The sequence below is a fragment of the Falco punctatus genome (assembly GCF_963210335.1).
Source record: "Falco punctatus genome assembly, chromosome: 6".
In the NCBI taxonomy this organism is placed as follows: Eukaryota; Metazoa; Chordata; class Aves; order Falconiformes; family Falconidae; genus Falco; species Falco punctatus.
The window spans coordinates 70697940-70725081 of record NC_137585.1 but is presented as its reverse complement, the minus strand read 5'-3'; the positions used below and the strand labels follow the sequence as shown (position 1 = coordinate 70725081).

Below are 27142 nucleotides of genomic sequence, written 5' to 3'. Positions count from 1 at the left end.
GGAACCCCCTCCCTGCACACCCCAGTGTCCTCAGGACCCCCTCCGCCCCCAGTACCCCCTCCCCGCACACCCCGGTGCTCGCCCCGCCCGGGCACTACAAGTCCCGGCGGCCGCCGCGGCCGGGGCCGTGCCGTGCGGGGCCGTTCCGTGCCGTGCCGTGCCGTGCCGTGCCGTGCGGGGCCGTGCCGTACCGTGCCGTGCCGTACCGTGCCGTGCGGGGCCGTGCCGTGCCGTGCCGTGCCGGGGCCGGAGGCGGAGTGGCGGCGGCCGGACCGGCGGCCCGGGCCATGGAGAGCGCCGCCAGCGGCGGGTCCCTGCGGGGCGAGATCAGTGCGTGGGGCGCGGCCGCGGGGTCCGTGTGCGCGGCGCGGTGGGGTTGATCCGCCGCGGGGAGAGGCGGGGGCCGGTGCTAGCGCCGCGTTTCGGAGGGGGGGGGGGCAGGGTGGTTTTGGGGTGCGTAGGATGGGTCGGGGAGCGGGTGGCTTCACCCGAGGAAGGGGAGGATGCTGCTGGCAGAGCCCCCGCTTCTGGGTGTGGGGAATGCCCATCGTTCCCCCGGGAACGTGTGCGAGCGGCGGCGGCACTGCTGGGGAGCAGGACGAGAGGGCACGGCCCCCTCCTCGGAGGGAGATGGCGGGTGGGAGCTACGCAGCACCTCGCCGGGCCCGAGCCCTGTCTCCGCCATCCCTCCGCAGCGCTGGAGGTGACGGAGCTGCTCGCACAGCGCTGAGAAATCCTGTCCCTGGGAACGGGGCCCGGCCGGCTGGAGCAGCGGGCCCAGCCCGGCAGCTTGCCCCGTGGATGGACCCGCAGGAGAGCCCGTAGGGAGCGTGAGGCGGTGCTGCACGGCTGGTTCCCCTGGCACCGGTGCTCTCTAGCTGCAGCAGGGACCGGCCGTGCTCCCCCTGCCTGGTGCTGCAGCTGGCAGTGCTGAACCAGAGGTCCTGAGCCGCAGATGTAGGAGCTCTGGCCCCAGCTGCCCCGTAACGCACGTACGGCTCCAGGTGGGAGCCCTATCTATGGGGACTGCTGGTGTTATTTCTCATGTCAGCCTGCCACATAGGGAATTGTGCAGTAGGAGAGAAGAAATTTGAGGAGCCTGCAGTGTGCAGGTTTGGGTTTTTGGGCTGTATAAATAAGCACTTAGCGAAATGCTGCTGGAGCTTCTTCTTCTCAGTCCTGGTGGTGACAAAGTGATGCTGTTCGGTGACTGGCAATTTGTGTGCTCCATCCTCATTCTCAGACATCTTGCTTCTCCTGACATAAACCAGGAGAAGCTCCAGAGAGGGGAAAAAAGATCCTGCCCAGGGATATTGGCCAAGGGGATGAGGATCTAAGAAGCAAACAAAAAAGCCTGCTTATAACTGTGCGCTGGGAAAATGCCAGTACTCGTGATTCCCTTTCAAGGAGTGGTTTCAGTCCACTATACACCTCAGTGTTGCGTTATTCTTCAGGTCTGCTCCATCTTTCATAACACTAGCTTGTGTTGGCATTTGCTGCTTTATGCTGGTAAAGAAAATGTTGCATTTAGGGATGGAGAGAGAGATGGTCAGTCCAACTGAAATAGGTGACAAGGCGTTTATTTTTTTTAGAAATAAGGCAAATCACCCTTTTTCTTCTGCTCTGTCAGTGCTTGCCTTGAAATGGGGGTCTTACGGAGATGTGTAAAGGGGAGGAACTGTAACTGCAAGGTCTGGTTTGCTGGTGGTTTTTAGTATTAACATTTATGCAAACAGCACCATATGGCTGCGATAAGCCCTGCTTTTGCAGGGTACCAAGGCACTTATTTTTATGGAGAAGATGCCTTTATCTTGCTGAAAGTTGCATGAAAATGCACAGGGCTGTTCTGTACTTGTTCCTACCTTGAAAGCAAAACACCTGAAAGGAGATGATATCCTCAGTTAGTGCTGGCAAGCAAAACCCAGACTTGCCCCGTGCAGCTGTAGATGCTCAGCGAAGGTGTCGACGCTATAAACTCAGTTGTTGAAGCTCCACTGACTTTTGGGGAAGATATTTTTTAGGTGGGCTGAGTTGCTCTCTGGAGATGTCCTGTTTCCAGTGATTTCAGGTGGAGCCAGAAGGGACAGCACCCTTAACGCTAAATGGTTAAGAGCTCACTGGGATGAATCTGGACCTAATGAACGCTGCTGGGGTTTGTGCTAGGATATAGTTTCAAGCAACTACAGCAAAGCATTTCAGAAACTGCAAGGGAGCCCAGCAATACAAACAGTCCCTGACAGGGCAACGGTCAACCAGGAACCTACGAACATTAAGCACCCAATTAAAAAAACACACGCTGAGTGAGGGCATGGTGCAGAATAAGCTCCTCGTTCCCAGCTCTCTCTTCTAGCTGCTGGCCCACGTTCCCTGTCTGCTTTTCTCCAGCATGAGATCCATTTGCTCCACATGTATGGTTTTATTTATTTACTTATTTATTTATTCTTTCCTCTCTAGGCTTCTGGGCTGATCGAACGCCAGTTCATGAAGCAGCCAGGCGGGGAGAGATCCTACAGCTGCAGCAGCTGATAGAGAGTGGAGCCTGTGTGAATGCAGTCACCTATGACTCTATCACCCCATTGCATGAGGCGAGCCTGCGGGGGCAAACACAGTGTGTCAAGCTTCTGCTGGCTGCAGGGGCCCAGGTGTGTATCTGGGTCTGATCCAGCTGGGAACTTCATCTTGATTTTATTCCTGGGATCTGAATTCTCCCTGTCTAGCTCTAGGTTCTTCATCACCCTGGGCTTTCTTGACAGTCAGCAGAGGATGGCAGGCCTCTTCAGAGGGTGTTGGAGCTTGATTTGACGTAAACATCTGCCTGAAAGTATTTCTGTCTCGCCCTCTCTCTCTTCACCGACTTGGCAGAACCCAGGGTGACTAAAAATCTAGTTCAGATGACTCAGATACCTAAAGCTAACTGGGATGAATCAAGGGGTCAGAAGAATAGCAGGGGTCATGTAGCTTCCAGAGGAGATTTATAGTTATTCTTTAATTTCTTCTTCTATTGCTTTAATTTTTACAACGGAAACAAAAATCAGCCAAACAGAATCTCTGGGTATAGCTGGTGACAATTGTCTTCAAGGGCTTGTGCCTTCTCACACACTGAAGACAGCAGTGCTCTGAGCAAAGCCAGTGAAGTGGAGCACGTGTATGCTCCCTAGTCCTTCGCATTGAGTCATAGAGTCATTTACGTTGGAAAAGACCATTAAGATCATCAAATCCAACCGTTAACCCAGGACTGCCAAGTCCACCGCTAAACCATGTCCCTAAGCACCATATCTACTCGTTTTTAAAGTCAGACAGCTTGGCTCAGTCCGCCGATGAAGCTGGGCTTTGCACTAAAGCAGATGAGGAGTTAACGTGTTACTCAGCTGCCAGGAGAGGGGCAGAAAAATCTAAGAATGGAAATAGCAGCCTAAATTTGTGTCATTAATGTGCATCCATGCCCTGAGAGTGATGGGAACAGCGCAAGCCATGTTGGTGACAGTTAGCAACCAACTCTTTCCCTAGCTCAGAATATTTCTGGGGTTAAAAGAAGTGAGAACATAGGCAAAAGGGTAATGCCACACAGCAGCCTGCAGGTACCTAACATCTTTTTTTCTGCCTTGAAGGTGGATGCCAGGAATATCGATGGCAGCACTCCGCTCTGCGATGCCTGTGCCTCAGGTAGCATAGAGTGTGTGAAAGTGCTGCTGTCCCACGGTGCCAAGGTGAATCCTCCCCTTTACACAGCATCTCCCCTCCATGAAGCCTGCATGAATGGTAAGCTGGTGTGCTCTTTGCATGGTTATTTGCGGCTTGGGTGGAAAAAAAAAGCAGCTGCCAAGTGTCTTATGTTGACTGTAAGCTGCTGTTGCTCATCAGACCATTACAGCTTGCAGATACATCAGTGGGCACATCCCTGGTTGAATTCTGAATGCAGAGTGCTGTAGTATCTGGTGAATAAAGCTGTCCATTGTGTTGGGTGCTTTTATCCCATATGACAGACTCAAGATAAGATCTTAGGCAGATAAAACGACAGCTTCTTGGTGCTCTATTAGAAAAACCTTCAGGCAAACAAGTAGCTTTGCTGTCATGAGCAGAGGGGAGTTTGCACCCTTTCCCTCTAGTCCAAGCTGAGATGGAATAAATTGCTCTGATTAAGGCATGAGACCATCTTAATCAGGTGGTTGTTCAAAGCTGCTGGAGGAGGCTGTTGGGTGGGAAGAAAGTGCCAGGGACTGTTGGGCAGTGCTGTAGTGCTCCTTGTCCCTCACTCACCCTTTTCCAGCTGCAGGGTCTGTCCAGGGGATAAGAGAAAACCGCAGGGGCCAAAATAATGTCCCAGCTGGCACATGCCAGCCACTCTCTGTTACCTCTGGCCTTTACTCAAGCCTCTTCTGGACTTTTGGATCTGGGTTGCAGAGCAGGAGCAAGCATCAGGGGTGGCTGTGACGGTAGCAGAGGTGGAGGAGTGGCAGAGGGGTGTTTAAATGTAATTGTTCCTCTGAACTTCTGCATACACAGATGCAACAGCAGGAAAGCCTGGATGTGAGAGTGGCAATGTCCCCATTAGGTGATTGTGACCAAATCCCTTAATGATTTTGTGCCTCAGTTTCCTCTTTGTACGATGTAATACCTCCTCTCTCCTCCCTGTCCTGGACAGTTTCCCTTTGACTATGAAGGCTATGGGAGACAGCATTTTTGACAAACAGGTGCTGACTTAAAATATGTAGCTGTGAGCTCTTGCTTAGCTTTTCCTTGTTAAACTTTTTTCCTGAGGCTCGATGATGATGACTGCCCACTTTCTGTTAAGTCATATTGTTAGCATTGGAAGACGTAAAGCTGGAGTGGTCTTGAGGGTGATCTGATCCACCCAGGGCAGGATCAGCAATACAACCGTCTCTACAAACAACAGGCAATTTTGTGCAGACCCTGGAATTCAGGTTCGTTTGACCTGATTCCCGGTGAGACACGTTAGTCTCAGTGCCATGCCGGTGTGACTCTTTATTTCTTGTGTTGTGGTCTCACAGTCTTTGTCCTACAGTGTATTGCGTTGGCTCACAAACACTTCTGTTTTGCAGCCATCACCCCAAATATTAAACAGGCTGTTTGTGGGTCAAGCTGACCCCAGCCTGCCGTATGCTCCCATTTGAGCTGGATTCTTTGTTTTGACTTGGATCTTCCCTTTCTAAAGGTAGCTCAGAGTGCGTGCAACTCCTCATCGATGTTGGCGCGAACTTGGAGGCTCACGACTGCCATTTTGGGACTCCCCTACATGTGGCCTGTGCCAGGGAGCATCTGGACTGTGCAAAGTTGCTGCTGAAGGCAGGTATGGCAGCCACAGGGTTTGCTTCTGGGTGGGCAGGAGATGGTGGTGTCTGTGCACAGCATTTCCTTTGGTGCTCTGCAGTGGCATTCTTGTTGAAGAGCTTATTCACTCTCAGCATAATATAGATGACAAAGGTGAAATGTTTTGCCTTTACCTGAGCAAAGCTTAATGCTTAAGCATTTTTTTCAGCATATGACTGTCAATATCCCATTTGTGATGTTCTCAGTCACATTCTCATGCCCTTATTTTCATAAAATTCAGAATTTTTCAACCCCTTAGAACAAAGTATCAGCTTCTTCTCCAAAGTGGTATCAGCTGGTGAGCATGCATTCAGCTTTGGTAACGCAGCCATACAGTTTTGGGTAGGTTTTAGGGGGAGATGTCAGGGTTTGATGTTGTACAGAAAACCAGAGGTGAAGTCACTTCATACCTCAGGGAGATCTGGTTGGTGTTATGCCCAGATGAGTTTGCTGGATGTTCAAGTCAATGTTCTGTGCTCCAGGTTTCACATCCCAGTTTTCTTGCTGCTAACTTTGAGGGAATTTGGAGTTGGACTTCGTGTCGTGGCTTGGGCTTACTGGGAGGAGATTTGGCCCAGGGGTGGGGATTTGTTTCACTGAACATCATTTGTCTAAAAATTACACATCTAAGCTTGCTTGTTTCCAGCCACTCCGGTTCCCTGTCTTGGGCACCCATCAATTGATTCCCCAGAAATGCCTGTTTCTTCTCTTTAACTGTAAGGGGAGTTCAGTGTGACCACACATACCTAAAAGTCAATAGTTTGAATTGAGTGAGGTTTGTCTCACCTCTGCTAACAAGTCAGTTGGTAAAATGGAAGCAGTTGTGGGGGTATGAGAAGGACCTTTTGCTGTAAGCTTATAAAGCCCAAACTTTCTTAGTAAAAGTATCTGTAACTAAAACTTGATCCTGCAGTAGTGTCTGATGGTGAGCTGCAGTTTCTCATGAGTCTGGAGTATTTCTGTTAAAACATTTAACAAAGCCATCACTGTTTGTGGGAATACTCCACTGGGATGACTGTGAATGGCTTTTTGCTGGCTTTGGACAGCACGGATTCAGGAAGCAATTCTGAACTTCACACTCAGCAGCTTATTTACCTGGTAACATGGACTAAAATAATTTCTCTGCAAGGAAATCATAAAGCCAGAAAGGAAAACTCATGTGTTGCCAGCACCAATAACTTGTTCAGTAGTTTAGTTTCCTCTTTGTGCTGTTTGGATCTTGTTCTGGCTGGTCCTGTGTGTTTTAACAGCATTTTTTTTCTCCAGTCAAACTGCTCCTTACATTTGGGTCAAGTGAGGCTTTCACGAACAGGTTTGGTTTTCTCTCTGTCCCCAGGGGCAAATGTGAATGCTGCTAAACTTCATGAGACAGCCCTCCACCATGCAGCAAAAGTGAAAAACGTAGATCTGGTGGAGATGCTGATTGAATTTGGAGGAAACATTTACGCAAGGGACAACCGAGGAAAGAAGCCATCGGATTACACCTGGAGCAGCAGTCCCACAGCAAAGTGCTTTGAGTACTATGAAAGTAAGTGAGATATGATCCCCTGCCCCAGGAATTCAGTCACTGCCAGCTCCATTGCACCAGATCGTGATTCTCAGTCAGCTTTGATTTGTAGATCCCTTATCATCTTCCTGTGAAGGTTTAGAGTTCTTGGTGGCAAAGTGTAGCAGCTGACCGTAGACTGACTCTGCTTAATTGTGGTTGAATGACAGTGGAAAGATGGTCCAAATCATGCCCTCATTGAATTCAGGCCCCTCTCATGTGTCAGCATGAGCGTTAATGCTTTGATGCATTAAGTCAGGTCAAGAAAATCACCCAGCTGAAAACTCATTTTATTTGGGGCAGGGAAAGCATTAAACTTTAGCTGTGTTGGCTGTCAAATTTTGGAGGAGACATTTGACTGAGGTTTGAGAATGGCTTTAAGTCAATCTTTATCTTGGTTACCCTTGGTGGAGCTCAGAGGAGTAAATCACAGACCTTTCTGAGCTTTTGCAGACTGCTGCTCAACACCATAGCATTAGATGATCCTAAAAGTCACAGAATCACAGGATGGTTTGGGTTGGTAGGGACCTTAAAGATCACCGTGTTCCAACCCCCCCTGCCAGGGACAGGGACACCTTCCACTAGACCAGGTTGCTCCCAGCCCCGTCCAACCTGGCCTGGAACACTTCCAGGGATGGGGCAGCCACAGCTTCTCTGGGCAACCTGTGCCAGTGCCTCGCCACCCTCACAGTAAAAAAATTCTTCCTTATAGAAAGAAAAATGTCTTTTTTACAGAAAAATCAAGTATTTTCTGGCTTTGCAGTCCTTTGGGTGGGGAGCCCCTTATAGCCCCTTCTCCCTCTGACTTCTTTCCCTGTAGCAATCTCTCCTCTGGGTTATTTATTGCTCTCTTTCTTTAGAGAGCCATGAAGTGTGCTGGTCTGGCTGCAGCTGAGCTGGCTGAAGAGGTTGAATCCTGCGTGCCCATAAATACTTCTTGTATCTTGCCAGAGTTTACAGCCCCCTCAGTCCGGCCAGCAGAACTGCACGAGTTGCTTTTCAACGCAGACCGTTGTAACAGTATTGTGCTAGCTTTAGTATTATTTTTCTTTTAATTGGTATCATTGCATTCAGGACTAGATACAGGACAGATGCAGACCTTGGAGGCTGGTGATTGCCAAGGCTGTGGGGGTATAGGGATGGAAGCTTCTTAGGACTGACTCCTTCCAGGGCAGTGTGCCAGACTGAACTCTGCGTCCGTGCACTAGCATCAACACGTGGCGCTGAGGCTGTGGGCTGCAGACGGGGCTGCCTGGAAGGGGCTGTGGGGAGTTTTATTTGAGCTTTCAGCGGAGTGCTGAGTCTCCATCTCTCGGATGGAGGAACGGAGTGGTAGGGAAGTGTTGGAAGTAGTTTTTGTTCTTGTATGCAGTGTTGCTGAGACTTAATACAGCATTACTAAGGGAGATCTGAAAGTCTTGCATGGCCCCAGTGGATCGGAGCAGGTGACATGCTGGGCACCGTCAGCCTTTGGAGGATGCAGGTGGGGAAGGGAGCTGGGAGAAGCATGCTGCAGCCATGCTATTTCTGGTGGGATTTGCATTGGGATGAGCCTTGAGGGAGCATGCCTGTGGCTCTGCAGTGCCTTCCTTGGGCCTGGGTGCTGTGGGAGGTTGAGCGCTTGGAAGCAGAGCCAGGCTTGTGATCATGGCAGGGGCGATGCCAGATGTCGACAGGAGGTCTGTGCTCTCTGGGAAGGTCAGCAGTCCGCTGAGCTGCAGCCCTAACTTTGGATCCTCTTTTCTCATTTTAGAAACGCCTCTGAGTTTGTCACAGCTCTGCAGAGTTACAGTGAGGAAGGCTGCTGGGCAGCGAGCACTGGAGAAGATTGCCAAGCTAAATATTCCTCCGCGACTAATCCAGTACCTGTCCTACAACTGATGGGGAAAAGGTGGCTGGGAAGGACGATATCTTAAGCTCCCGCAGTATGAAGTATCTTGTCTCTTTCTCTTCTACCTCCCCCCAAGAAACTAATTTTAATTTCAGCAAACTGGTGTAAATAGTATTTATGAGGCAGCACTTCCTCTTCTCCGTGGGCAAAAACAGGCTCAGACGATGTGTAGCACTGGCTTGAAGCTGGATCTGTTAGACTGTCACTGTGTTTGAGGCCATAGTGCTCGCTCTTTGAGTGGGATTAGTTTTGCCTAATTTTACATGTCTCTAGCCTAAGGCATCTCCGTATAATCTAGCCCGGCTCCCTTTGCAGTCAGTGAAGAGAAATAGATACTTCTGGAGCATGATTCATCTGTCCCCTTTTAGATGCCTGTGCTGGGATGATACAGAATGCCTTGGGAGCGCCTCTCTCCGCTGACTGCAAAGGGATTTGGAGGTGATACCCTCGGATACAGACGTCTGTGTTTCTGCAGTGGGAGCGGTGGATCCCACCTCAGTGTTAATAACTCAGGTGACGACTGCCTAATGCCAAGGGACAAGGTTTGAGAGACCTGTGTGCTCTAGCTGGAGGCAAATTAAGTCTCCAGCAAGCTCAGGACTAATTAGAGGTACTGCAGCCGGTTACTGACTTTCCGTGAACATCAGTGGGCTTTGGCTCAACGCCAGCGGTGAGGACAAACTGCTGCCAGATCAGGGGTGACTTTGCCCATGCTCCTTCCTTGCTGACGGTGAGCCAGTCCTTACTGTAGTGTTCCTCTAGGGTGTCACCGTGTCTAATTTTCAAGCCCAAGCAGGAAGCAGGTCTCTCTGCACATCCAGGGATGCTTCCCTCCAGATGGCTGGTCCCAAACAATATTTTTCCACTCGCTCTGAACCACTGTGGTCACTCTGTTGGTTTTCTGTGCAGTAAGTGGCAGAGCTGCTGCCCGATGGTGCCTGAAGTACGGCGAGAGCATGTTCCTTGTGTCGCGGTGCAGCAGATCCCTGTGGTGTATACCCACACGTGAAAGGCAATAGGAGGGCTGGGTTCTGACTTAGGTTTTGAGATTTTTATTTTTATTTTCCCCCCCTCCGAGTTTGTCTCTCGGTGCTGGAGCCTCTTCAGAGGTTGGCAGCAGGAGGCAGCCCTGAGCCGTGTGCTGCTGAGTGTTGTGCTTGAATCCTTCGGCTTCAGCTGGCGTGACTGCAGCTTTGTCCTTCCGTGATTTGAATCTTGTATGAACAGAGCCAAAATTGTCGTCTGCCCTCCAGATGAGATGTTACATGTTGTCTGAAGGCAGTAACCTACAGGATACATGGTACTAAGGGGATGGAGCTCCCCAGTGCCCCCGTGGCAAGTCTTAGCACTGTGATGAGAATAAATTTCTCCTCTGAATGACAGCAGATGTCACGAAATCCGCTGTCTAATGTGGCATCAAGCTAACTCAGGGCTCTCAACATTCTTCATGCTGTGAATTAATGATTAAAAGTAAGCAATCTCTTTCAAGATCTCTCGCTCCCCTGGCCAGCACGATGGGGCTCAGCCTTGGGAGGGACAGGGGAAAATCACATAAGCACAGGGTTGATGAGCTGAGGTGGAACTGAATGCACTTTAATGGTGACCAGCAAATCACTTTGTTTTTTAATTTTCCGTTAGGTTCATTCCCTCTGCACCCCTTTGGTGGTTTTATTTTGCTATGCCGTGTCATATAGAGCTGGACAGAAAAAAGTTTGAGATCCTGCTCTTTGCGTAATTGTCTGTTTATAATTCTGTTTTTTGTCTTTAATGTATCAGAAATGTGAAGTTGCTGAGAAGCTCAGGGAAGCCCTAGAAGTGTTTATTGCCAGATTGATAGGATAAAGGTTTTGTATCTTTCAAGAAAAGCTTCTTCTGCCCAACATGCATGTCCTTACAGACAAACATGTATTAGGAAAGTGTACCTTTTGGTAATCTGGGGTGAAAACCTTCCCTGTTGGTTCCAACTCAAATCCCTTGTTAGGTTGCTTTTTTTAACATTGCCTAAGCTGATGAAATAATGAAGCGGGTAAGTCCAAGTTTCCAATGTAAAAGCTAAAGATTCCTTGAACAACCGAGAATAAAATTACAAGTTCCTATTTATGTCATCTTTATTTTTTCCCTCTCTTTCAAATCACCTTTCTGGTAGGTCTGAAAGTTTTGTTGTTTTTATTTTTTAATGTCTTTTTAGAGGTCCTGCTGATCAATGCAGCATCCAGGAGGGGCTTACTGAGAGAGCTAAGCACCTCTTATTTGGTGGCAATAGCCAGACTCATTGAGTAGCAGTTTTCTTAAGACATCCACTTGTTACAGCCATGTCTGGAGGGAGAGGTGTTCCAGGATAGTCCTTTGAGAGCCAACAAACTAGAAAACGACACCCAAGTTGTTTCCTGGTGTGCTGTGGTTCTAAGGCAGGTGGCCCGATCATGCCATGGCTGTTGGTGACCCAACAGGTGTTTACTTGTGCATCTCTGAGTTTCTAAACTGCAAGTGAAAACGGAGGTTTATATTCTTTTTGATCTTTTATCCACCCTGTCTAGCCCTCAGTTCTTTTAATCCTGCAGGGATTTCTCAGCTGGTTGTGTAGCATCTTCTGAGCTGTTGTGTTTTACAGCTCAGAGTAAAGGCGAAGTAGATGCCAAATTAAACTGATGTGATGTTTTGCTTACCTTAATATCTCAGACTGCAATTTTTGTGGCAGTTAGCTGTTGCTGCATGAGTAGCATCATCATCCTTACTGCAAGTATAGTCTGGAGAGCTGGGAATCACTGCAGCCATCTCAAATTAAGATTATAATTAGAAGCTTTGGAGATAACATTGCCCTAACAGGGGGGGTGAGGGCTACACTGAGGGTCAGATTTGGATTAGGGTCTCTCCTGGCCCATGAATTGCTGAGAGTGGCTCCACTTACTAACACAAGAGGCCATGGCAGGTTGTCAAAGAGCCATCCCCAACACTCTGCTTCTGCTAAACTGTCGCACTGCGCTGCCCTGCTTGACATGAACCACGGAAATGGATGGTTCAGGATCACCTGCAAGACATCCCAGAGGCTGTGGGCATGCTTTTCTGTATCCCATTAAGCCATACCCATCTCTCATTGCACCATCATGTTGCAGGTACGGGTTGGGAAAGGCTGTTGTGGCTGCCTCCAGTATTACCCTCCTCCGGTTATTTTTGCAGTGATTGTCGTTTGTTTCTTATGTGTATGAGAAAGAAGGTCTCAAGGACCTTATCTTCTGGAAGTTTATGCATCTCACCTGGGTGATATACCCTCTGGCCACATAAGGTTGCCTTCTCTCAGTTATGGATTAAAAAACTTGGAGATCCCAAGCACCCAATTCACTCTTAGGTTATAGGGACTGGGTGCTTTTGCTGTTTCAGTGGTAGCTGAAGGACCTGTGGGTTTTTAAAGAGTTTGGGGATTGCTGGGAATGAAGGAGGCTCTCTGAATCAGAGGTATTATTAAGTGAAACTCCTCGACTGACTCCACTTGGATTACACCCACTGCTTTATTTTTATGTTCTGGCTATTATTTGACTTCCTTCACCCTTTAATCCTAATGTCAAATTAGGGCATAAATCCAATGCAAACAAACCCAAACCCACCAGGTTAGTCCTGCTTTCATCCATCCCCTTTCCTGGGCTCCCCAAACTGCAAACCCAGTTGAGCATTTTGGGCCACCTCCCCTGTCCTGTGGGTTTCTCTGCCAGCTTTGCTATGGGTCCAGAAGCACAGGGAGCAGTCTGAAGTAATGCTGCTGCTTCAGGGAAGCCCAAATGAGAACAGGACTTTGCTTTCATCCAGGAAAATAATCTTACGGACAGTCAGGCTTGCTCCCGGGTTGCTCGCTGGTGGTTGCTGCTGGCCAGGCTTCTTAAGGTCAGCTCGTGAGCAGGGAGCTTGATCATAGCAGCTTTTCCCCAACTATGTGAAGTTTGTCCAGAAAAAACAAGGTGTGGCTGAAGCTGATGATTGGAAGAAAGCCTCGAAGCGCTGAAGAATTAACTCCTTGTAATGCCAGCAGCCATTGCTTTCCCCAGACGATGTGGAGAGGAGCCACCCTTCCCCTCTATGCATGAAGGAAAGATTTGTGCCATTGGTGCAGCTCCCCAAGTCTTGGCATAAAGAAACAGCAGAGAAGGGAAGGCAACAAACACAAACAGGGTTGGTGGTTTTATTTTTTAATATCTTGTACAAAATATCTTTGTACAAGAGGGCAAACCCCAAGAGCTGCCCTAATCTTAGCAGCAACAAGAAAAGACCTCAGTGTCCTCTGGAAGGCGGCACCTGAAGATGAGTAATGCAGTGGTTGCATCATGGTTAAAGCAAGCATGAGCATGAAGTATCTGTTCTACCTCTTGATTTTAAAAAAAACCAAACAAAACCAACAAACCCAAATGCTGAAGACCTTGAGTATTTACCTGAGCTTTCAACACCCTGTTCATCACTTCCCTCCTTTCTTCAGGGGAACAAGTGATCCTGCAGTCACTTGCAAGAAGATGGTGCCTGTCCTGTGCACTTCAGCGGGAGTCGGTGTAAACTCTGCAGTAAACTCAGTGTAAAAGGGCAGTCTCTGCTCTCTGGCGCTTGCTTGAGGTCCAGCCTTGGGCAGCTCAGAGGCTGGTGAACATCCTGTTCCCTGGCTTGGGGATGGCCGGAGCAGTAGTTGTTTTGAAATCAGGGGTTTTAAGGCCAAGGCTGTTATTTTCAAACTTAAAGCCAGCATCTAAACCCATAGCAAGGTAGCAAAGCGTAAGGGAGGAAAAAAAACCCTACTGATTTCTTAGGACCTTTGGAAATCTTGACTACTTCTATGTGGCACCTTTAGGTTCGCCTGTGCTGTTAGTTAACCCGAGACTCTCCTGCCTGCATGCTGCTTTGAACAAAAACCTCATGCGTCCTGCCAAAAAACCCAAACCAACAACTTTTCCACCCAGCAGCATAGATGCAGCTTGTTCTTTGGTGGGTGCCCTGTAACTGTGATACTCCGATTCTTCTCTGGGTTTAGGTACTGAGACACCAGGCTCAGGAAGCAATGACCTCTGTTTGGAAAGAGTATAGCATGTTATGAAGATGCTATTTGTATTTATACCTGATTGTCTGATTTGTAATGGTTCCTGGCATGCTGTGGAGGTGAGATTTGGGCAGGTGTGAACACGCTGGAGTGCTATTCGTGATTAAAACTCGCTCTGGAAGGTTTCATCTGTGCCTGACTGTGTTTCTTCTTGTAGACGGTTGCGGTTGGGGTGTGGGGTCTGTGCGGGAGCCCTGCCAGCTCCACTTGCTTTGTCAGCCTCAGCCTTAATTGCAGCGAGGCTGTGGGCAGGCAGCGTGTCAGCCCTGGCTTTATGGACCTGTGCAACCAGCTGAACTTACCCTCTGGAGGACAAACCAGCCCAAGTCTGTGCTGGCTGTGTGGCCACATCCAGAGAGTTATGGACAATGGCTCAGTGTCCAAGTGGCAACTAGTAACAAGGTGTGTCCCTCATGGCTCTGTATGGGGACCAGTACTCTAATATCTTCATCAATGGCATAGCGGGATTGACTCTGCAGATGACACCAGGCTGAGGGTAAAGTTGATTTGCTGGAGGGAAGGGATGCTGTCCAGAGGGACCTTGGCAGGCTTAAAGAGGGGACCCATGTGAACCTCATGAAATCCAACAAGGTCAAGTGCAAGGTCCTGCACTGGGCCAGTCGCCAGTATCAACAGAGATGACTGAGAGCAGCTTTGTGAAGAGAAATTTGGGGATACTGGTGGGTGACACATTGGACATGACCCAGTAATGTGTGTTTGCATCCCAGGAAGCCAATTGTATCCTGGGCTGCACCAAAAGCAGCGTGGCCAGCAGGTCCAGGGAGGGGATTCTCCCCATCTACTCTGTTCTCATGAGACCCCACCTGCAGCGCTGTGTCTGCTCTGGGGCCCCCAGCATAAGAAGGACACGGACCTGTTGGAGCGAGTCCAGAGGAGGCCACAAAGATGGTCAGAGGGCTGGAGCACCTCTCCTAGGACAACAGGCAGAGAGAGCTGGGGCTGTTCAGCCTGGAGCAGAGAAGGCTCCAGAGAGACCTTATAGCACCTTCCAGTACCTAAAGGGGGCCTGTGAGAAAGATGGGGACAGACTTTCCAGTAGGGCCTGTAGCAATAAGACAAGGAGGAATGGCATTAAGCTAAAAGAGGGTAAATTTAGATATTAGGAAGAAATTCTTTACTGTGAGGGTGGCGAGGTACTGACACAGGTTGCCCGGAGAAGCTGTGGCTGCCCCATCCCTGGGGGTGCTCAAGGCCAGGCTGGACGGGGCTGGGAGCAACCTGGGCTGGTGGAAGGTGACCCTGCCCATGGCAGAGGGGCTGGAACTAGATGGTCTTTAAGGTCCCGTCCAACCCAAACCATTCTGTGATTCTGTAAAGAAGGCTTGTTTTTCTAGTGATCACAGGCTTTTAGGGGCATGCTGTCTGAGATTTTGAGAGGACACTGAAACAATGAAAAACAAGCCCCGCCATGCCCCCAAAAGTTTTAGTCCTTGTTTCCCAGGAATGCTTCCCACATGTTGCTGAAACCTGGGAAGAGGGGCTGGGACTGAGGGATAGCTCTTCACCCTGGGCAGCTTGAAAATGGGCTGGGAGAAATCCTGAATCCTGGAAGAAAATGGAAGCTGGAAACAAAATCCCAAAGAAATTTGGAGGTGTTTGGATAGAAAGGGACAGTCCCTCTCTTCCCTAAGAGATGACCTCCAGCCAGCCTGCTTACTGAGTCCTTCTTGTGGGTTGGAGCAGCTGGTTGAGGTGGGGAAAAGGTACTTGTGTGTTCTGGGGAGGTGTTTTGGGCAGAATTGGCACCGATTTGCGATACAAGTGCGAAAAGCTTGCAAATCTGCAGGTTTTGCTGCCGCTGGGTTGCGGGGAGTGCTTCCCTGCACAGCACCGCTTGGCGGCGCTGCTCGCCCCAGCAGGAGCCGCGAAACCTCCCTGCAGGTGGGAAACGCCTAACCAGCGGGGTCTACACCAGCCACATTTTTGCAGGAGAAAGACAAATCCTGGAAAAATTTTGAAAAATCTGCTCCCTGAAACAAGCCCGGGCGGTTTTCCGTGGGCGGACGGCAAAGGCATCGTGGGTCGCCAAGATGATCAAGAGCCAAGATGCTCTTTTATTCCTGCAAAGCTCTTAAATCTGCAAACTTGGGCCCCATTCCACCTGTATTTGTTGGGTTCCCCCCCCCTTTTCCTGAGTAAAAATGGATAGTGATAAATGAACAACAAATCGCCTCCAGCTGACTCAGTTCCTACCTCCAGGCTTCAGTTCTCCTCATCACAAAAAGCTTTTTCGTATTCCCCAGATCTGTCAGTAAAAAAAAAAAAAATATCCCTCTGATTTTGGCTCAGGGGTGTGTGCGTTTTTAAGGAGAAAAACAGTAATTGAGGGAAAGACCTGCAAATCCAGCTCAGCTGGGGGAAAGGAAGGGCACAGGGCAGGTTGTACCTCCCTGGATGGGATGAAAATAGGGCAAGAAATTGAGATGGAGGTGCTGCACAGCTGTTGTTTCTTCCTTTCAGTTTTGCCTGGGCTCTTTTTTTTTTTTCTTAATCGCTTCTTGTGAGGGCTGATTTGGGGCTAGTATGGACCAAAGTGGGAAATGAAGGTGTTCTTTTTTAAGCTATAAAGAGGGGAAGGTGCTGAGCTCTAAAGCTGTGAAAGCTGGGGATGTGTTTTTTTAACTGTTTGTTCATTGCTGGGGGTGATTTATAGAGCTACGGAACCATCCTTCTGCCTATCCTGGCGGTAGAAAAGAAGCAGAAGGCCCCAAAAATCTCCAGCTGGGATACGGTGGGTTGTGATTACGTGGGGCTGCCGGCACGCCGGCCAGCGGGGCTGCGTGCGTGGTGGCTGAGGTCATGGCGCTATTAATTTCCCATTAAAACAGGGCTCCTATGCTGCAGGGATGGAAAATGAAGCAGCTCTGATCACAGCCACTGCAGTTAACCCCTGCAGGGCTGCATGGCTTTTTGGGTAGAGAGAGCCAAATCCCATGGTGCCAGTGGTAGACTACATCCCTTGAAGGTTGATGGTCACCACTTTGGCCACCCTATGGCTGCTGCACGTCCTCACTGGATTCCTGGGGGACTCAGGGTCCCTTCAGACATCCAGGAAACCCTCCTGGTGCCTGCAAAGACCTTGTCTGATTTAATCCCCTGCCAGCTGGCTGGGATGGAGCCACATCTGCCCACTCTGCAATGCTGGAAACCCAGCCATCATCGAGCGCCCAGGGGCTGGCGCTGGTTGCATTGCACACTCAAAACACTCCCAGGCTGAGACCAGGGGCTTATTTTGGTAACCTGAACTTGGGAAACTCCTCAGCAGTGGAAGGGAGGAGAGGAGCTTTGTGAAATGCAGTGGCAGCTGGGGACTCCCTGCGTCCTTGTGAGGAGTCCTGAGCATCTTCACAAAAGTCTTGGGGCTTTACGTTGAGCCTTGGAATGCTGGGGGAAGGAGATGGAGGGGCTGGGGAGGTCTCCCCCTCCTTGCAGTGGGGCACAGGGCATCTTCACTCACCTCATGCCCCAACAAATACCTGGCATACCATGGGGTCCCCTGTCGTGGTCATACTTGTCCCCATCTTCTGGTGGTTCTGGTCCCCTCTTCTTGTCCCACTTGTCTTTTGCTCCCACTTATCCACAGCACAGACTTGTTCTTAGAGTCTCCTTGTCCCACCAGTCCCTTCTCCTGGTCCAACTTGTTTCCTTCTCTTGGTTCCACTTGCCCTTGTCTCCACATCCCACTTTCTTTCTCCTGGTCACACTTGTCCCCATCTCCTGGTCCCGTTTGTTCTATCTTTTCATTGCATTTTCCCCCTTTTCTGGTTCTTCTTGTCCTCAGCTCCTGGTCTGATTTGTTTCCCTCTCCTGATCCTGTTGGTCTCCTGGTACCACTTGTCCCCTCTCCTTCTCCTACTCATCCCCATCTCCCTGTCCCACTTGTCCCCTCTCCTTGTCCTACTTGCAGATTTGGTGCAGATCCCATGGGATTCAGTGCAGAATTATGGGGCCAGAGCCTTTCCCTGCTTTCATTTCACTAATTCCCACATGCATTTCACTAATGCAGCCCCCCAAGCCCCCTCACTGGATGCCCTGGAAGGTGCAGCCAGGAGGCTGATGCCATTTTGGCCAGTCTGTGAGCTGAGTCCAAGGAAACTTATCTCATGCAAAGCAGCAACATGCCTTGGATGCTGTTGGGCATCTGCATCATGGTGGTACCCAGAGTGAGACAGAGGGGCTAATGCCCGCCCCCCCCCAAAAAAAAAAAAAGGGGGGGGGGGATAAACCCAACTGCTCCAGTCCCAAAAATCAGGCACTTTGCCCCAAAACAATGCACCATCTGGTGCAACCTTAGGCTCAGCACTGGATCTGGCACCAAACTGCTCCATTCAGAATCATCATGGACATCCCCAGGCACCATTGCCCATAACGTCCCATGCCCAACGCCTGGCAGTCATGGGGCAATTTGCGTTGTTTTGTTTTAATTTCTCCCAGAGACAGTAATTTCTCCTTTCACAAATAACCTGAAATTGGAAAATCAGTGAGAAAAAAGCACTTTAAAATAGATTAAAAAACACCCCTGAGAAATGCAACAGTTTTCCACCAATCTAAATAACGGAAAGGCATATTTGCAAAGCAGTTTTTGGCCTTTGTTTAGTTATTTATTCCCCTGTACAGAACCTGGCTTGCTGCAGCCCAACCAAGCTCTCCTCTGCAGCATCCCCTAGCCCCTCGGCCCACCAACCGGGATCAACCCCACTTCAAAAATCCTTTATTCTCCATTTTTTTATGGCAGCCGGGTGTTGAGGGGCCTCCTCTTCCCACAGGCAGGAACATTTCCCAGGCAACACGTCATGTTTGCTTAAGGGCACAGTTATTGCTGGGAGGAGGCAGGGAACCACGGTCCTTGGGGTGTGGGGGGAGGGGACGGGCAGGCAGGGAGCTGCAGGATGAGGATAAAAGTGGGGAAAATGGGGAAAAAACCCTGCCCTTCTTTTCAGTGTCCTTTGGGAGGGCTCAGAAAAGGTCCTTGGTCCTTCTTGGGGGGTCTCAGCATTGTTTCCCCAATGTTTAATTAATGTGTTTGTAAAGCTTCGTTGTTGAAATGTTATTAAAATATCTTGTTTTGCTAAAATAAAAGGGAATGGGGAAAAGTTGTGACTGATTCAGCAGCAGCGTAGCAGAAACATCTGCAGTCCCCCATGGTGTGTGATGCTGGGGGGTTCATGAGCTGCTTTTCTCCTAAAAAGTATCAGTTTAGAGAAAGTCTGTGCCCAGGTGAAGCAGAACTGTGAGCAGCGAAAGGGGAGCAATGCAGGGGTATGGCTGGGCCCCTGCCTTTGAGTAGTGCTGGAGCCCTTGGCTTTTTGGTTGGAAAGGCTGGAGATGCCACATATGGAAAGGTGGTAGAAGACTGTTTGCCAGCAGTGGAGGTGGGATTAGCTGCTACAGTCTGGATCCAACAGATCCCCACAAGTCCCATCCCAAGAGATACCCCACACCCCATCTGGCAGGATCCTCCGTGTTCTATTCTACTTGATCCCCATGTCCCAGCCTAGATGAAACCTGATGTCCCTCTCCAGGTGATCCCCATTGTCCATTCTAAGTGATCTCTCTGCTACCCCATGTGGCCACGCCTCAGGTCCCATCTTAGATGACCTCCCAGATTCCATCCTCGATGATCCCCCAGGTCCCATCCTGGGGGATCCCCCAGGTCCAATTACTCGAAGGATGCTCCAAGCCCCATCCTAAGTGATCCCCTGTGTGTCATCCCAGGTGACCACATCCCAGGTTCCGTTTTAGATAATCCCCCAGGTCTTATTCCAAGGAATCTCCCAGGACTCATCTGAGATAATCCCCCAATCCCCATCCTAGATGGTCCCCCATATTGCATGCCAGATGACCCCCCTCCAGGTCTCCTCTTAGCTGATCCCCCAGGTCTTATCCCAGGGGATCCCCCAGGTCCTGACCTAGATGATCCCCCAGCAGCCATCCCAGGTGATGCCCCAGGTCCCACCCTGCAGTCTCCATCCCCAGGTGCAGGTGACCATCTTGACCAGGTTTTGGGGTGGAAATGGCCAGTCTCTCCATTACCACCCCATACCCCCACCTTCCACCCTGCATGGACCCCCCCAGCCTCCCAGGCACCGAGTACTCAGTCAATTAATTTAACCATTAACTAAAGCCTGCTTCAAACTGCCCTGTGAGTCATGGATCTGCCCCGTGTGGCAGGAGGCAATGTGTGAGTGCCAGGCTGGATCCTGCACACTCCATCAGCAATCTGGGCCTGGAAAGTTGGATTTGGGAAGCGAAATCCCCTCCCTTGGAAATCCCGAAGCAAGCAGGACCCTCCCATCTGTCTGTCTGTCCATCCCAAGCAATGCCAGTGGAAACCTTCCCACCATGCTCCTGAGCATCAAAGCTGGGGAGAAACAGGCAAATCTCTCTAGTGCAAAAACACAAATACACGTTCTTCTCTGGGCTGGTGCTGCTGCTGATGGGGCTGCAGGGCTGGCGTTTCTGGCCAGGATTCAGCCTCCTGTTAAAGACCGTTGTTAAGAAAAACCAGCTTCGGGTAAGTGGCGTGAAAAAATACTCTGGTAATTAAACAACCCCAGAATAGAAGGAGAAAAGGTCAAGCCTAAAAATACAGGGTATGGTTTTGCACTGAAACATGGCATTAATAAATAATCGTGTTTTCAGGAAAGTCTAATTTTAGCCACTCGGGTACAATAGCCTGGTGTGACCGCTTCACTGGTCTTGATTTTGCTGGGTTTGGGGCTTTTTTCTTGCTGGACTTTGCCCCACGCTCACCCCCTGCCGTGCTGCGGGCAGGTTGGGTGTGCAGGCAGGAGGGCAGCGTGGGGAGGGCACTGGGTGCTGGGCTGGGTGCTGTGCCTGGGGTGAAGCCAGCGTGGGCGCACTCAGCCCCGCCGGCTGGCATGCAGGCACCTGCCCAGTTTTCCCAGCACCGGGAAAACAACTGGGGTTGCCAAAGATCCTGGCCTCAGGGATGGGCTGGAGGTGGGAGCTGAAGTCCTCATGGTGGCTTGAACATACCTGGAACCATGATGTCCCCCATGAAACAGCTATGCCCCACTCACACCAGCTCCCCATTTGCTCATTAGTGACTGAGCATTAATAAGATTCATTACAATTAATTTTCCTTCAAATCCATCCATGTAGGGAATCACCCCAGCTTGGGGTGGGAGGGCTGCTGCAATTGGGTTTCACCCTCTTTGTGGGGAAACTGAGTCACGGGGAGCATGACGGGGTGTATTACGGTCAGGAAAGGTGAATCTCGCTTTACTTATCTTTGGGATGGGGATTAAGGCCAAATCCAGCTGCCAACTCTCCTCTTACCTTGTGGGAGAGAAAAGGGCCCGCAATAATTGGGAGTGCAGACATCAGACCCCAAAAGCAATGGGGTTTTGGGGTGGGGATGGCCACAACCCAGGGTGCTGCAGCTGGAGGATGCCCAGCACCCACGAGGGGCATCTTTCCAGCTTGTAGGGGAAAAGGATGGCGGGGGAAGAGGATGTGGGCTTGACCCTGGCTGGGATGCACTGGTGTCAGTGACTTGAGGGAGATGTTTTTTAGCAGGGACCCCAAAGAGTAGCCGAATGAAGAACTGGCAGCCTCCAGGACGTGGGGGGGACATTTCTTTATTGGACTTGTCACAGTGTTGGGGGATGCACGGTGGCCACCGGAACCTCTACGGACATGAGAGGTGCGTCTCGTGGGGAGCACTGGGGAGGGACCCCCCATCTCCATCTGCACCCTGAGCCCCATCCTGCTAGGTGGGATGCCTGCATCCAATGCAGGTGCTGGCTGGTGACGCTCTGGCTGGCATAAAAGAGAATTTTCCAGCCCTGGATAGCAGAGAGAAGGTGATAGGGGGTGGAGGGGCTGGGAAGCCACCACAACCTCTGTTTCCTATGGAAAAAATGAAGTAAAAATTAAAAAAAACACCATGAACATCTATTTTTCCAACTGCCGGCATGAGTTGCCAGGCAGAAGGTGGTCAGGTAGGGGGAGATGCAAGATCTGGGCTGGCCATTGTAATGGGTGGGCTGGACCCCTTGGTTCAGGACTTTCCATGGGTGCTGGGTTGGGTGCAAAGCCGCATCTCAGAGAGTTACCTGTGGGATGGGATTGGAGGTGGGTGGTGAGGGGCTCACTTCTCCGTCATCATCCTCACAAACTCCTCGTAGTTGACCTGCCCATCGTTGTTGCAGTCAGCCTCCTTGATCATCTCATCCACCTCCTCGTCCGTCAACTTCTCACCCAGGTTGGTCATGACATGCCGCAGCTCCGCCGCACTGATGTAGCCATTGCCATCCTTGTCAAAGACGCGGAAAGCCTCACGGATCTCCTCCTCGCTGTCTGTGTCCCTCATCTTCCTTGCCATCAACGAGAGGAATTCAGGGAAGTCAATGGTGCCGCTGCCATCAGCATCCACCTCCCCCACCATGTCCTGCAACTCTGCTTCGGTGGGGTTCTGCCCCAGCGAGCGCATGACGGTGCCCAACTCCTTTGTGGTAATGCAGCCATCTCCATCCCGGTCAAAAAGGGAAAAAGCTTCCTTGAATTCGGCGATCTGCTCCTCCGACAGCCGCTCAGCCATGGCGCTCCCCGTTCGTAAGCGGCTCTGCTCCAGCACGCTGGGCGCCAGCGGGGAGGCGCAGATGGGGCCTCCTCCCTCCAGCCTGCCTCTCCCCAGATGAGGAGGAGGAGGAGGAGGCAGGAGCTGGGGCACATGGGAGAGGCTGAACCATGGGGTCTACAGGAAGGGTTCAGCTGGACCCCAGCGGAACAGGCAGAGGAATTTTGGAGTGCTGGAGCAGGGTGACCACCAGCCCCCTTGGCTACCCTGGCTGCCATCCCGCTTGCTCTGCTGGTGGCATTTCGCACAGCTGGCTCCTAACAAACCCCCTAATTAAAAGATATGTGTTGTGGCTTGCAGCAAAGCGGTGGTTTCAGGGAGAGGCAGGGTGCTTGTGGTATGGGGGGTGCGTGTGTGTGTGATGCACACTATTATTGGCTATTTTAAGGCAATTTTGGTGGGGTCTGGAGTTTTCAAAGGCCTCCAGCCCTGCACGGAGGGGTTGAGAGGGGTCTCCCTAGCCCCAAGGCCACCACAAGGATGTTGGCAGCATGACAAACCCGTTGAGGGAGGGTTCCCTTGTGCAGGTCCAGGCAGAGCCTGGCTTCCCGGAGCTGACGTGCTCTGTGCTGATGGAGACCTGAATCAGCCCGTGACGCCTCTTCTGGGCTCCCTGAGAATGGCCCCGCAGCCCCTGGGGCAGCTGATGTGGTGATACATCAGGTGAGCAGCGCCATGAGTCCTGCCCCGGTTAGTCAGGGGTAAATGCCAGGGCTGAGTGAGGGTTAACCATGTTGTAATGGCCTGCTTTCATTTTTACTCATCTCTTACAGCTTGGAGTACAGGAGAGCTCAGAGACAAATGGCGATGAGGGTTATTTCTCTGTCCAACTGTCCATCCATCCTATTGTTCATTCATCTATTCTCACTACCTTCCATCCATTCATCTATTTATCCATCCATGCATCCATCTACCCAGCTGTCCATCCAGCCACCTAACCATCCATCTGCGTGTCCATCCGTACACCTAACCACATTACCAACCATCCATCCCATCCATTCCATCCATCATATCCATCCATATGTGCATACATTATCATCCATCCATCTGTTCATCCACCCACACATCCAGTCACCCAATCATCCATCCTTCCAACTATCCATCCATCCATCTCTCCAACCATCTGTCCATGCATCTGTCCATCCATCCATAGATTTACATCCATCTACCTGTCCCTCCAACCATCCGTCCCTCTTTCCTATGTGCCCATAACGGTAAAGTGACCTTCATCAGCTGGGCCAAGGAACTAATGGAGCAGATGACCAGGATCCACAGCCAAAGATAGTTTTCCTTTCTTAACTAGAGGAAAATGGCCCCAGTTTACCCCAGTTTAATCCAGTGAGGAATCAGAGCTGTGAGATTTGGAGGGAAGGCCACGAAACAGAAGCCAACCTGTGGGACTACTGAGGAACACATGGGAAAGGGGGCCTCCAGGTAGGACAAAGTCTGGGAGGGGATCACTGTCTTGAGGAAAACCTCAGCTGGAAAAAACTCTGGGCATGTGAAACACTGCAGTTGCAGGGAGGAATCGGCCAAGCTCTGCCGGGAACCTGTCTGGCAAGAGGCACGGCACCACTCGCCCTGCGAGTGCGTTTCGGGGAGAGGAGGTCTTGGCAGTTCTTCTTGTGCAACGAGCTGCTCCCTAATTGTCTGTCTAATTGCCCATGCTTGCTGTTCTGCTCCAGATTTAATAAGATCGAATGAAAATTGCTGTGAAAGAGCCCTGGGCAGCCAAGCAAGGAACCAAGATGAGGGGGAGCTGGCTCAAACCCAGCTGGGAGAAGCAAACACCAACAGATAACTGGGTGTTTTCAAAGCCTGGGAGGATTAAAGTGTTTGTTCAAGCTACAGGAGGGGTTGTTTGAGCTCCAAAGTGAGAGTGGGCTGCGTGGGGGCACCCTGGGTCACTTTGCTAAGGATGAAGATGTTGCTCTGTCCTGAGTGTCCCTTGGTGCCAAGTGAAGCTGGAAGCTGCTGGGAGTTTTGCTTCCCCATCGCCTCTCCATCTCCAGTACCCATTGCCAGCACCCAGCACCTCCCCATCACATCTCCACGACTAGCACCCACTCCCTCCCACATTTACAGCAGCCATTGGGAGAAGGTCAAGCCAGCTCTTGATTCTGACTGTATTTAACTATGCTCTCATTAGCACAGCAGGATAATTAACCTAATAAAACTTCCTACTGGCCCATAAAATCCCGCAGTTTATGGCCGAGTCCTATTTACAGCATCCGAGACGGGCTGTGGGGTAGGACAGGAAAGCGGCGAGGCCACCACGCAGCCACTGGCTCATGGGTATTTTGGCAGCTGATTTTCCTCGGATGTCTCCAACCAGAGCTGGAGGGGTTGATACTTTGATGAAGAAAGGTGCAAGCAGCCAAGTTAAAGCCTCACATGGCGTTTTCCAGGTGGCATTGCCCACTCAACCTCAGCGTCTGGCTTTGAGCAGTCTGATCCAGGTAACGGTTAAAAAAAAAAAATAATCAAACCCAAACCAGATGGTTAAAAGCACCCAGCTGGATTATCCCGAGCCTGTGCAGCTCGTAAGGCAAGCCCAGATGTGTGCAGATGTGTGCCGCGACGTCTGGGTTTGCATTTGCAGACAAGGCGGTGGCAGGGAGGGGGGAGCGAGGCTGATGAATTTGTGGAAAAAGAGAAAGCTGGAGGTGGAGTGGGAAACAGCTCCGACAGGGAAACCTCCGTGGGGCCCCGTGCCCCCGCACGAGCCCAGATGTGCTGAGGCCGCCTGGTCCCACAAGCGTCTGGGGGGATGGAGGGGAACCTCCGCGAAGCCAGGCATAAATTGCATCGAGGTTTAATGTGGAAAACGGGATTTTGGAAAGGCTGAGCCTATGCATGATCCCGCAATGGCTGCAGGGCTCTCCTGGGGCTAGTGGCTGCTGTGTGTGAAATACGGGCTTCGGTGGGTAGTGGTTTGTTTTAGACACAGTTTAGCATAGGTTTCCAAAGCTGGGGGTGAGCTGCAGGGTCTGCAGGGCAGCCTCTAAAGTCAGGCTTTTCTTAGCCCAAGCAAAGGCACCCGGGTCCCACTTTTGGACCTGCCAGATGTCACCGTGGCGGAGGAGGGAGGCTGGGATCAGGGTGCTGGGGAGATGCTTGGGAGAGGGATGTGCCCTGCTCTGACCCCGACTCTGGGAAGGTCTCACCTGTAAACTGGGGCGGTGTTGGCTCTGATAGCGCCTGAGCTGGGTGGATCCCCCAAGGTAAATATGGGGCTGAGGAGCTGCTTACCGAAGGCGGCAGTGCCCACGCACCCGCCAGGCACGGACACCTTCCCTTTCCCTGGCCATGATGGGGACACTGCTATGGCCAGGGTGGGTGAGGATGTAGGGGCTCAGCGGGGCTCAGGGCCATGGCGCCGGCCCAGGTCCCCCCTCTGCCCCCAGGTATGTCACCTCACTGTGTCCCAGGGTCCCCCCGTACATGGGAGGGGAGGTCTTGGCTCAGCAGCACAGGCGGGGAGAGGGCTGGCCAGGCCCCGGTGGAGCTCAGCATGGGAGGTAAGCAGGAAAGCCCGGCTTGTTTAGTCTAGCAAAGGGGGGAACTGAGGAGGCGGGTGGCTACGGTCTGCACATTCCTCCTGGAGGGACAGAGTGGGGTTAGGAACCACCAGGAGTCGGGAGTGCGTGTGTGGAATTTACTTTTAAAGGGAAATTAAGTTTTTGGCTAATTTGCAGTTGGCTACAGGATGACAAGACGAAGGCTCAGCCCCAGCCTGACGCACGGAGGATAAGCAGACTCTCCGCAGGATTTCCTCTCTGTTCAGGACGAGCCATGTGCCCCAGCAGCCCACTAATGCCTTTTTTTTTTTTTTTCTTTTTTTTTCCAGGAGCTCTTTTTCCAGCTTCTCCCTTCTTGGGAAGGACTGAGTCCCCTCCCGATCAAAACTCAGCTTCACAGGTCAAAGCTCAGCTGTAAAACCCTGTCCTGGCTACCAAAGCTGGGTCGCCCCTCCCAAGCAGGGCCCCGGCCAGCGTGGGGGAGCTGGCGTGGAGCCGGGGCTGCTCGCCCCGGGAGCTGCAGCCGTGCCCAGACACCCCCCTACATGGTCAGGCCGCAGTTTTTGGGGAGGGCTTAGGAGACATGACAATTTTATCACGCTGCTGCTAACTGGCTGCTCCCCACTGCCCCAGCAAACAGGAGTCTGCACAGTGGAGTCCCCCTTCCCCTCTCAGCTGCTTCTGAAGATCGGTCTAGGAGATTTCTAAGTTATTTGCTAAACGGGGACCCTTTTGGTTCTGGGGGGTGGTTTCTTTTCCATAGCAAGGAGGTTTAAGTACCCCAGGAGGGCAAGGAGTATCACCGCTGCTCCCTTTTTCCCCAGACACAGTGATGCAAGCACTGAGTCACACAGCTGTGCCCTGTTTTCCAGCAACCACCAGTTGCACACAAAGGGTGGTGGCTGCTGGGCCACACGCTGCACACGCTGCACATGCAGCTGCAACCTCTGCCTCCTGTCCTGCCCAGCCACAGCGACGCAAGGAGGAACCGTGACAGAAAAAGGGTTTTGAATAAAGCCACAGGTTCCTCCTGCGAATACAGCCCTATGCCCAGAGCGTGCAGCAGTGGGCCAGGACTGGAGAAGCACAGGTACGTGTTCATCGGCTGCGTGCAGCAGCACCGGCTTCGTGAGCATGTCCCCCCCCAGGCAGAGACAGA

At 51.3% G+C, this 27142-nt stretch overlaps 2 protein-coding genes across 2 annotated transcripts; one reads left to right on the top strand and one right to left on the bottom strand.

Annotated features, from left to right (window-relative positions):
• Window positions 1-252: 252 nt before the first annotated feature.
• ASB13 (ankyrin repeat and SOCS box containing 13) lies at window positions 253-10865 on the top strand. The gene is made up of 6 exons (XM_080390700.1): window positions 253-330; window positions 2455-2642; window positions 3609-3759; window positions 5174-5308; window positions 6665-6856; window positions 8628-10865. Exons 1-6 carry the CDS (start codon window positions 288-290, stop codon window positions 8753-8755), a joined length of 837 nt encoding a protein of 278 aa, XP_080246826.1. The 5' UTR covers window positions 253-287; the 3' UTR covers window positions 8756-10865.
• Window positions 10620-27025, bottom strand: LOC308065122 (calmodulin, striated muscle). Its single transcript, XM_080390709.1, has one exon. It carries the CDS (start codon window positions 22421-22423, stop codon window positions 21974-21976), a length of 450 nt encoding a protein of 149 aa, XP_080246835.1. The 5' UTR covers window positions 22424-27025; the 3' UTR covers window positions 10620-21973.
• Between the last annotated feature and the right edge of the window lie 117 nt (window positions 27026-27142).